The 12,330-nt window shown below is 40.5% G+C and overlaps 1 protein-coding gene across 1 annotated transcript; it reads right to left on the bottom strand.

Moving 5' to 3' along the window:
- Window positions 1-387: 387 nt before the first annotated feature.
- On the bottom strand, window positions 388-7,844 carry LOC124144280. The gene is made up of 6 exons (XM_046513614.2): window positions 7,681-7,844; window positions 5,994-6,112; window positions 4,750-4,801; window positions 3,662-3,851; window positions 1,896-1,995; window positions 388-622 (listed from the first exon to the last, which is right to left on the bottom strand). Exons 1-6 carry the CDS (start codon window positions 7,808-7,810, stop codon window positions 452-454), a joined length of 762 nt encoding a protein of 253 aa, XP_046369570.1. The 5' UTR covers window positions 7,811-7,844; the 3' UTR covers window positions 388-451.
- Between the last annotated feature and the right edge of the window lie 4,486 nt (window positions 7,845-12,330).

Here is a 12,330-nt window from a genome sequence, read left to right as displayed (position 1 = left end):
TGCGAGGACCTCTATGTTCTCATTTACATGCGAGGACCTCTATGTTCTCATGTACTAGCGAGAGCCTCTATGTTCTCATGTACAAGCGAGGACCTCTATGTTCTCATGTACAAGCGAGGACCTCTATGTTCTCATTTACATGCGAGGACCTCTATGTTCTCATTTACAAGCCAGGGCCTATATGTTCTCATTTACATGCACGGACGCCGCATTTTGTCACGAGTCAAGGTGTATCATCAGCGACGAGAAACCATTTTCCATGTTTCAACCGTTTGAACTTCTTTCTTCAAAATGTCAGCCTCGGACACGGCGCGTAATGATACACATGTACAAGCATGATGTTCAACAAGTTATTAAATAAAAACAAAGAAATAACAAACTTGAAGATGGCTGGGTGCTACTAATACATAATAGTACAGTTCATATATTAAAACATACAGTTATGATATAATCAGTATCCAAATTGGCAATGGATATGGTCCCCTTCATTTTGTCCCCATCCCTTCATAGAAAAGCAAAGATCCAGGAATTCCTTCGACCTTGACCCGTTGTGAAGATCAACAGCTTGACCTCTGTAGTGGCGGGAGTTACATGTGTGACAGGCACCAGCTATCTCGTTGACCTGAAAATAGAATGTAGGATAACCGGAATACCTACATAAATATTCTGATACCTTTTAGTTTTACGGTTTTCAAGGTGTGTGTGTCGTAGACGCACGATTCATCATCATGTTTATCATCAAGTTATTTATTAAGTTTATCGTCTTGTTTATAAGGGGGCACGGGTGGCCCAGTCGTCTAAGGCGCCGCGATTCGCAGTGCAGAGTTGCGTCCCTTGGGCACGCCGGAAACCTATGATTGTGGGTTCGAATCCCGGTCCGCCCCGATTATGTTTCTAGGTTTGTCAGCACCATACCCGTGCTTGTGGGTTTCACCGAAGTGGTAAACGTCTGAGACCTGCATCACTTCGGGCTTTCCTCCCACATTTAAGCTGACACGCCGTGATATGACTGTAATACTGTTAAAAGCGGCGTTAAAACCCAACTCACTCACTCACTCACTCACTCTTGTTTATAATCGTGTATATCATCATGTTTATCATCATGTTTATCACCATGTTTCAGTATCGGATTTATATACTATTGGCTGTAAAAATAACTTTTTTAGAAAATGTTTTTGTCCTATTTTCTATAGAGAGGACGTAAGAAAACAACGGACATATTTCAGCACACTTTTGCCCATCACATGCATTTCTGCATATTGGTATTTTTATGAGAATTGAAGTTTGTTAAGAAGGAACAAGATGGGGAGAGAGTTTGATTTTACGCTCCTCTGAACGGTAATTTATCGGCATGTCAGCTGAGTGAGACGTGCGCATCTTTCTGAAACCCGCGATCAGCGGTAATGTGCTGACATGGGATTAAGATCCAGCAGCGTTAAAGAAGGAATTGCCACTTCTGGCCCCAGTACGTCCAAAGATCTGATACAATTTGTTTTAGAAGTCTTGTTTCTTTATTTTCTTTATTTCCACACGCTCTCTTCATCCTTCTGCTTTAACATGATTGAAAAATATTGAAAAAAGTAACATATGCCAACCATGTGATCGTATATATGTATTACATTTTTTTCTCGTTAATCGTCCAAAATCTGTTGCTATTGTTTGAATATGTCTAAAAGCGGTGTAATACCATATTCACCTCACTTACTCGTCAATCGTTTTTTATCAAATGTAAAAATATTCTATTTCTGTTTTTCATTGCCAGCATATCTACAACAATATTTCGCTAGAAACTAGCACTAGTATTCAGTTTTAAAACGGAGATGGGGCAGCACATGCTATTAAACTGCTTGAGAAAAATGTAAGTATATTGTGTAAGGAAGAATATGAATTCTCACATGCATGTAACCCTTCCTTGCCAGCGTGATGAGGTAGTGGACGAGGTCGTGGTTGAGGCAAATGGTGCCACCGGGAGCTAAGCAGCCATTGCAGGTGTAACTGGAAGAGTGTACATACGATAAAGACACATCCGTACTGAGAGTACAGACTGTTAGACCGATACAGACATCCGGACTGAGAGGACAGACTGTTAGACCGATACAGACATCCGGACTGAGAGTATAGACTGTTAGACCGATACAGACATCTGGACTAAGAGTATAGACTGTTAGACCGATACAGACATCCGGTCTGAGAGTATAGACTGTTAGACCGGTACAGACATCCAGACTAAGAGTATAGACTGTTAGACCGATACAGACATCCGGACTGAGAGTATAGACTGTTAGACCGATACAGACATCTGGACTAAGAGTATAGACTGTTAGACCGGTACAGACATCCGGACTGAGAGTATAGACTGTTAGACCGATACAGACATCCGGACTGAGAGTACAGACTGTTAGACCGATACAGACATCCGGACTGAGAGTACAGACTGTTAGACCGATACAGACATCCGGACTGAGAGTGCAGACTGTTATAACGGTACAGACATCCGGACTGAGAGTACAGACTGTTAGACCGATACAGACATCTGGACTAAGAGTATAGACTGTTAGACCGATACAGACATCCGGACTGAGAGTATAGACTGTTAGACCGGTACAGACATCTGGACTAAGAGTATAGACTGTTAGACCGATACAGACATCCGGACTGAGAGTATAGACTGTTAGACCGATACAGACATCCGGACTGAGAGTACAGACTGTTAGACCGATACAGACATCTGGACTGAGAGTACAGACTGTTAGACCGATACAGACATCCGGACTGAGAGTGCAGACTGTTATAACGGTACAGACATCCGGACTGAGAGTACAGACTGTTAGACCGATACAGACATCCGGACTGAGAGTGCAGACTGTTATAACGGTACAGACATCCGGACTGAGAGTACAGACTGTTAGACCGATACAGACATCCGGACTGAGAGTGCAGACTGTTAGACCGATACAGACATCCGGACTGAGAGTACAGACTGTTATACTGGTACAGACATCCGGACTGAGAGTACAGACTGTTAGACCGATACAGACATCCGGACTGAGAGTACAGACTGTTATAACGGTACAGACATCTGGACTGAGATGACAGACTGTTATACTGGTACAGACATCCGGACTGAGAGGACAGACTGTTATAACGGTACAGACATCCGGACTGAGAGTACAGACTGTTATAACGGAACAGACATCCGGACTGAGAGGACAGACTGTTATAACGGTACAGACATCCGGACTGAGATGACAGACTGTATAACGGTACAGACATCCGGAATGAGATGACAGACTGTTATAACGGTACAGACATCCGGACTGAGTGGACAGACTGTTATACTGGTACAGACATCCGGACTGAGACTACAGACTGTTATAACGGAACAGACATCCGGACTGACAGTATAGACTGTTATAACGGAACAGACATCCGGACTGAGAGTACAGACTGTTATAACGGTACAGACATCCGGACTGAGATGACAGACTGTATAACGGTACAGACATCCGGAATGAGATGACAGACTGTTATAACGGTACAGACATCTGGACTGAGAGGACACACTGTTACAACGGTACAGACATCCGGACTGAGAGTACAGACTGCTTATATCTGTACATTGGTTAACTATCGCATTGCATTACAATTAAATGTAACTCACTGAGATCTGCTTGCAGCATGGCCGTTGCAGGTGTCCCGGATGTTGTTGTAGGAGAAAGCGTTGTCATGGACACCAGAGGGGTGAACTTTCCACAGCTCAATCTTGCCGGAGTTGTGGAGTTGAAGCAGCTCACAAGACCATGCCTTGACTTGAGTGTCTCCACACGATCCCGAGCCAGTGCCAGTGGAGGCTACAAGGCAAAGTAACACGACACAATGCAACATGACAGCTCAATAATGCAATAATCGAATATATAATATTATGTATAAGTTTACAGTATCTCTGTCACACAAACGACTGTTAAATTACAGCGGAATCCATAAAACCTATCGTTGTTTTATTCTGTTATTACAAAGATGACAACCGGGGAAATAAGTGACTAAAGTACTCACGGAAATGAAAAAAAACTGTTTTTTCGACCTCAGATCTTAAATAAATGCAGTCAATATACAAAATATGTAAATATTCAAACAACTAAATTAGTACTAATTGGGCCGTGGCACAAATACAGCGTATCAAATGTTTTTATGCCTTTTTACACGTAAAAGTGTGTAAAAATGTGAATAAAACAGACTATTGTGAAACAGGGCATAATCAGGTGTCAGTAGATCAAGGTGACCTATGACACCTTGACGACAGGTGAGAACAGGTGCATAATGCCTATAGTCTGTTTCTGCTATGTCAGTTTGGACTTAGTTTTATTTTTGAATGTTGAAAGTGCCGACAAATTAACTCCTGTAAAGTTTTTTGTGTATTGTTCACTGAGATCAAACTAGCAAATCCAGACTAGTACTTTTCGAGTTGTTTTGTTATTTCGTATTTACAGCTACGTAACACTTTGTGTCGATTTTTAAATTGAGAAAAACAGGTTTTTTTCATTTCCGTGAGTACTTTATTCTGTTCCTTGTTTGTACCAATGCCCTGTACCAGGTGAACACTCCAGTGAAGCCAGAAAGCATGTTTACATCAAAGTAACAACCGTGCCCTTAGAAACACTCGACCTCAAAATCAAGGAAATTGTTGAACGACTTTTTTAAATCAAAACATGGACGGATGCTAATGAGCGTGGAACGTGCATGTAAACGTACCACACTGCGCAGTGGTGCCGACGTTTAAGTATACTCCAGCTACCCAGAGTCGCTGAAACAATAAATGTGTATCGAGGTACAGGTAAAATAGTCTGCTGTAGTGAGTGAGTGAGTGAGTATGGTTTTACGCCGCTTTTAGCAATATTCCAGCAATATCACGGCGGGGGACACCAGAAATGGGCTTCACACATTGTACCCATGTCGGGAATCGAACCCGGGTCTTCGGCGTGACGAGCGAACGCGTTAACCACTAGGCTACCCGACCGCCCATCTGCTGTAGACTTTGGTACATAACATAACATTCTATAAAATGTCATAACATGTTGGTTTACTGGTTACCGTAAGAAGCAACACTTTGTGATAACTTTGTTTTAAAATATTGATATTTGCTTTGTTTTTTATTGTTTAGCCTAATTTCCCTCATCTTCCCGAGGCAAGGGAGTTAATTAACTATAAAAGTCCAGTTTCGTGACTCCAACGTGGCTATTACGAGTTATGTCCCTTCTATGTCCCTTCTATTGACCAATCAGATTACACCTCTCACACCACCTGCATTTGCTTCAAACATAATGGCGGCGCCCAGTCAAGACGATCTGATCGATAATCAAGATCAATATTTTGCATAATAAAACGGGTCTTTCCTCGGGAAGTGCATAAAATCACGTAGCACCTGGATTAGAAACATAAAAATAGTTGGGAAATATCCGTTGACGCTCAGTCGACGGAACCATAAACCATAGTATAGTCGGAATCGTACAGCTGGCAGCAGAGATTTGTTTTGAATATGGAAAGGTCGCTTTTATTTATCTGCACGGCATTCTCCATGCTGATATCGAAGCGGGGCGGTCGGGTAGCCTAGTGGTTAAAGCGTTAGCTCGTCACGCCGAAGACACGGGTTCGATTCCCGACATGGGTACAATGTGTGAAGCCCATTTCTGGTGTCCCCCGCCGTGATATTGCTGGAATATTGCTAAAAGCGGCGTAAAATCATACTCACTCACTCACTATCATCGAAGCGGAAGTCAATTTCGTTACGCGATTTTGACTGGACTATGCATGACTCGATAGTCCATCCAATATATAACTCCGAAATTCCAGCCTAGTTAAGCAAGAGGGGAAACTGGTTTTTTTCAAAACCAGTTAATTCCCTTGAATTTGGAAGATTGATTTCCCTGAAAACAACAGCTTAAAAACACATTTTCGCGCTTACATTGCCGACAAAAACTATGATTTCTGTACCATACCTGTCCGCTGACAGTTATCTCGAACCACTTGTAAGCTCCCAACGTGAGCTCCCCACCGTAGAACTTGTAACACTCCCCTGTGTTTAGTGTCGCCTTCACAGTCGTCCCTGACGTCCCCGCTGAAAGTACATCATAGAAGCATTCAAAAGCACAGTACCTTAGGTGTATTCGAATGCGTGTCTCGGTCGGAAAAGGACAGAGGCCACACACTAAAGACCACAGCGAAATACTGCGTAGATTGCATCAGGTATTCGTGAAGCGCGTTCCATTCCTGTATATGTATAACACATTTGACCTTTCTGTACATGTAAAACTCATTTGACCTTTCTGTACATGTATAACACATTTGACCTTTCTGTACATGTAAAACTCATTTGACCTTTCTGTACATGTATAAAACATTTGACCTTTTGTACGTGTAAAACACATTTGACCTTTCTGTGCATGTGTAACACATTTGACCTTCATGTCCATCTACAACACATTTGACCTTCATGTATATGTATAACACATTTGACCTTTATGTACATATATAACACATTTGACCTTCATATATATGTATAACACATTTGACCTTTATGTACATGTACAACACACTTGACCTTCATGTATATGTATAACACATTTGACCTTTATGTACATTTACAACAGGATTGGCCTTTTATAAGAATATGTTCGAACGATTTTGATCTTTAGGTCCCATATGCCCCTGAAACTAGTTGTATTTAACGACACACATGCCCAGCTAGATGGTTGTATTTAACGACACACATGCCCAGCTAGATGGTTGTATTTAACGACACACATGCCCAGCTAGATGGTTGTATTTAACGACACACATGCCCAGCTAGATGGTTGTATTTAACGACACACATGCCCAGCTAGATGGTTGTATTTAACGACACACGTGCCCAGCTAGATGGTTGTATTTAACGACACACATGCCCAGCTTGATGGTTGTATTTAACGACACACGTGCCCAGCTAGAAATGGTCAAACACAGAAGATATTCATTCTGCAGTCAGTTATCAGCGTAAGAAATTGCCTTGGTATATATTTAGAACGAATACGCGCCAACAGAAATTGATACTCGTTTTCAACCAGATTGCTATTACGATGAAAACTTTGCCTTTCACTCCTTTGAGTCATATGCGATATGTTTCTTTCACATCGAAATCACTCGAAAAGCAAGGATAACGGACAAATGCAGTACGGAATTTGTAACTTTTGTTCAATGAGTTGACAAATGAAGTTTAAGCCCATGCCTAATGTTTGATCCTAGAGTTGCTGATTAAAGAGGCATGCCGGTTTTTTCGAGTGAATCTAAATTCTGATAGAAAAGGATCAACGTGTTGAATATATTGCCTTTTCCATATGAAACCTAAAAAAATTTGATAAAGTAAATTCTTTATCATGCCATTCGTTGCTGCTTGGTTCAACATATAACATTTCTTCGGGTATAGAGAATCAATCATGCACAAACATATTGCCTGCAAAAATTCACTAAAAACATTTTTAGGTATCTAGAATCAATCATGCACAAAATATATTGCCTGTATAAATTCATAAATGTCTTTTAACACTACACTTCTAGAAACCATAAAAAAGGGAATTGGTAATCTTGAGATTGGACTCAGCTGATGTCTTCCTCAGGCGAGCAGATTGTAAATTACAAATGCAGTCTCACGGTGGTCTCTGGCGTTGACCCCTCCCCCGTGGACACAGAGGCATTGACCGGACTTGAGGGTGGTGTGCGTCACGTCAGCAGTGACGGTGGCAACTAGGACACAAACCAACAGCAACATTGTCGACGACATTTAGATGTGACACTGGCTTGAGGGTTCCGTTATCTTATTGTTATAGGGCACGAAAAATATGTATGGTAGCTTGATTAGGACATAACAAAGAACATTGTTACATGTGCGTCAACAGAATCTTATGTCAATATGTAATACAATCAGAATTATATTCCTTTGTCTATGCCATTCCACACGTTGTGAATAGGGAGCGATAACAGAAGTTTCCGAAGAGATAGAGAGTGAGTGAGTGAGTGAATGAGTAAGGGTTTATGACTCTTTCAGCAATATTCCAGTAAAACCTCGAAGGGCTACACCAGATATGGACTTCAATGTGAGTGAGTGAGTGAGTGAGTATGGTTTTACGCCGCTTTTAGCAATATTTCAGCAATATCACGGCGGGGGACACCAGAAATGGGCTTCACACATTGTACCCATGTCGGGAATCGAACCCGGGTCTTTCGGCGTGACGAGCTAACGCTTTAACCACTAGGCTACCCGACCGCCCCGACTTCAATGAGAGGATTCGGATTCGGGTCTTCAGTGTGAAATGCGAACGCTTTAACCGTTAGGCTAATTTAGAAATAGTCGGATACATAGTACGCTCAGAACATGAAAATGTTTGGAGTTTAATTATATTAACACATGAACACATAATGTTAACATGTGCTTACATTAGATGTAAAGCAGGCGCGCTAAAGCTGTGAACAAGATTTCTAAATGTTTAGCGTTAAAATCACAGCCATAAAAATGGTAACTTGTCTCATGATTGCTTATGATGTAACGTCAAGTTGTTGCGAAAACGGAGTTGCGTCGAGTTGCTGTGTTTCTTGATTTTTCATCAAGTTTAATTGTTCAGTCTGTTACGTTAATTGGTTACGTTCACGACGTTTCAGGACGTTACGTCAAGTTGTTACGTTCTGGAAGTTACTTCATGTTGTTACGTTCAGGAAGTTACGTCATGCTGTTACGTTCAGGAAGTTACTTCACGTTGTTACGTTCAGGAAGTTACGTCAAGTTGTTACGTTCTGGAAGTTACTTCATGTTGTTACGTTCAGGAAGTTACGTCATGCTGTTACGTTCAAGAAGTTACTTCATGTTGTTACGTTCAGGTATTAACTTCTTCATGTTGTTACGTTCAAGAAGTTACTTCATGTTGTTACGTTCAGGAATTAACTTCTTCATGTTGTTACTTTCAGGAAGTTACTTCATGTTGTTACGTTCAGGAATTAACTTCTTCATGTTGTTACTTTCAGGATGTTACTTCATGTTGTTACGTTCAGGAATTAACTTCTTCATGTTGTTACGTTCAAGAAGTTACTTCATGTTGTAACGTTCAGGAATTAACTTCTTCATGTTGTTACTTTCAGGAAGTTACTTCATGTTGTTACGTTCAGGAATTAACTTCTTCATGTTGTTACTTTCAGGATGTTACTTCATGTTGTTACGTTCAGGAATTAACTTCTTCATGTTGTTACGTTCAAGAAGTTACTTCATGTTGTTACGTTCAGGAATTAACTTCTTCATGTTGTTACTTTCAGGATGTTACTTCATGTTGTTACGTTCAGGAATTAACTTCTTCATGTTGTTACGTTCAAGAAGTTACTTCATGTTGTTACGTTCAGGAATTAACTTCTTCATGTTGTTACTTTCAGGAAGTTACTTCATGTTGTTACGTTCAGGAATTAACTTCTTCATGTTGTTACTTTCAGGATGTTACTTCATGTTGTTACGTTCAGGAATTAACTTCCTCATGTTGTTACTTTCTGGAAGTTACTTCATGTTGTTACGTTCAGGAAGTTACGTCATGTTGTTACGTTCAGGAAGTTACTTCATGTTGTTACGTTCTGGAAGTTACTTCATGTTGTTACGTTCAGGAATTAACTTCTTCATGTTGTTACTTTCAGGAAGTTACTTCATGTTGTTACGTTCAGGAAGTTACGTCGTGCTGTTACGTTCAAGAAGTTACTTCATGTTGTTACGTTCAGGAATTAACTTCTTCATGTTGTTACTTTCAGGAAGTTACTTCATGTTGTTACGTTCAGGAATTAACTTCTTCATGTTGTTACTTTCAGGAAGTTACTTCATGTTGTTACGTTCAGGAATTAACTTCTTCATGTTGTTACGTTCAGGAAGTTACATCATGTTGTTACGTTCAAGAAGTTACGTCAAGTTGTTACATTGAGGATGTTACGTCATGTTGTTACGTTCAGGATGATACGTCAAGTAGTTATGAACAGGAAGTTACGTCAAGTTGGTACGTTTCAGGAAGTTACGTCGAGGCTACACCCCCGGAGTTTCATCCCACATTAAGCAGTCACACTGTGATTATATGAAATACTTTTGAAAGCGGCATAAAACACGACCAGACTAACTCACCAACTGATACGTTAGTAATTTCATAATTTGTTCTGCAAAGTTGCCGATTCAACTTGATTACCTCATCTGCATGTAGAAGGAGCCAAAGGCGGCCTTCCCAAAACAACACTAACAACAACAAGAAAAGAGTGGTCTTCCTTAAACAACAGTAACACTGTGAAGCAAGGTACATCCTTTCATAAACAACAGTACCACGATCAAGCAAGGTGCGTTCTTTCCTCAACAACAGCAACACTATCAGCCAAGGTAGTTCTGTCCTCAACAACAGTCACACGATCAAGCAAGGTGCGCCCTTTCCTCAACAACAGCAACACTATCATCCAAGGTAGTTCTGTCCTAAACATCAGTAATACTACCAAGTAAGGGACGTTCTGTCCTAAACAACAGTAACACTATCAAGCAAGGTACATCCTTTCATAAACAACAGTACAACGATCAAGCAAGGTGCGTTCTTTCCTCAACAACAGCAACACTATCAAGCAAGGTAGTTCTGTCCTAAACATCAGTAATACTACCAAGTAAGGGACGTTCTGTCCTAAACAACAGTAACACTGTGAAGCAAGGTACATCCTTTCATAAATAACAGTACAACGATCAAGCAAGGTGCGTTCTTTCCTCAACAACAGCAACACTATCAAGCAAGGTAGTTCTGTCCTAAACATCAGTAATACTACCAAGTAAGGGACGTTCTGTCCTAAACAACAGTAACACTGTGAAGCAAGGTACATCCTTTCATAAATAACAGTACAACGATCAAGCAAGGTGCGTTCTTTCCTCAACAACAGCAACACTATCAAGCAAGGTAGTTCTGTCCTAAACATCAGTAATACTACCAAGCAAGGGACGTTCTGTCCTAAACAACAGTAACACTATCAAGCAAGGTACATCCTTTCATAAATAACAGTAACACTATCAAGCAAGGTGCGTTCTTTCCTCAACAACAGTAACACTATCAAGCAAGGTGTGTTCTTCCCAAAGCAACGGCAACACTATCAGCCAAGGTAGTTCTGTCCTAAACAACAGTAATACTATCAAGCAGGATGCATTCTTCTCAAAACAAGAGCAACACTATCAAGCAAGATGCATTCTTCCCAAATCAAGACCAACACTATTAAGCAAGATGCGTTCTTCCCAAAACAAAGAGCAACACTATCTAGCAAGATGCATTCTACCCAAAGCAAGAGCAAAACTATCACGCAATGTGCATTCTTACCAAAACAAGAGTAACACTATCAAGCAGGATGCATTCTTCCCAAAAACAAACGCAACACTATCAAGCAAGGTGCGTTCCTCAGAAACAAGAGCAAGATGCAATAGTGATACTATGAAGGAAGGTACGGTTCTCGTGAAAGAACATCAACACTAACAACCAAGGTACGGTCTTCGTGAAAGAACATCACCACTAACAACCAAGGCACGGTCTTCCAGTAACAACAGCAAGGACGGGGAAGTTTTGTTCAGTTGAATTTTTTTGGCCTGCGGTGTGTTCCATACCCAAAGCTGTATGTAAAGTACATACCACGGATCGTGGGAGTGGCCACATGACGCCGACACAAGTTCCATTTATTGACGTATCGAGCGACAAGTGGTTGAAGAGTCAGCTCGTCAGACTGAGACTCGTACACTGCTACGATGTGTGAAACCCAACCTTTTGTCCACCCTTGTGATATTGTTGATGTATTGATAACAACTGCAGAATATCCTTGAACCCACTTTTGTACAAATATAGAATTGCACTTTCTAGATTCGGATGCTCCTCATATGAATAAAATATTGAAACAGGAACATATTCCAAAATCCAAGAGGAAATGAGATTATGTAGAATGTGATTTACAACTAATAGAGGATGAGTACCATTTTGTTCTCATTTGTCCTTTTTATCAGAATTGCATACCTACATCCATCAATGTTTAAATTTCCAAATATATTTAAGTTTAATGAATGGATATATTCTATAGACATTAATGTACTGAATCCTTTGTCTGTATATATATTCCATGCAATGAATTTAAGACATGCAATATATATATATATTTGTGGATAGTGACTGGACATATTGATTTCTGCTTATATATATCCTAGGGCCTTTCAGTATTTCTGTGATAATGATTGATTGACAAAAGCTCAAGCACTGAATTACTTGTCGTAGACTTTCTCATGAA

This window comes from Haliotis rufescens, unplaced genomic scaffold (genome assembly GCF_023055435.1).
Source record: "Haliotis rufescens isolate VD_foot unplaced genomic scaffold, xgHalRufe1.0.p SCAF_16, whole genome shotgun sequence".
NCBI classification, from domain to species: domain Eukaryota; kingdom Metazoa; phylum Mollusca; class Gastropoda; order Lepetellida; family Haliotidae; genus Haliotis; species Haliotis rufescens.
This window is presented reverse-complemented; position numbering and strand designations above follow the sequence as displayed.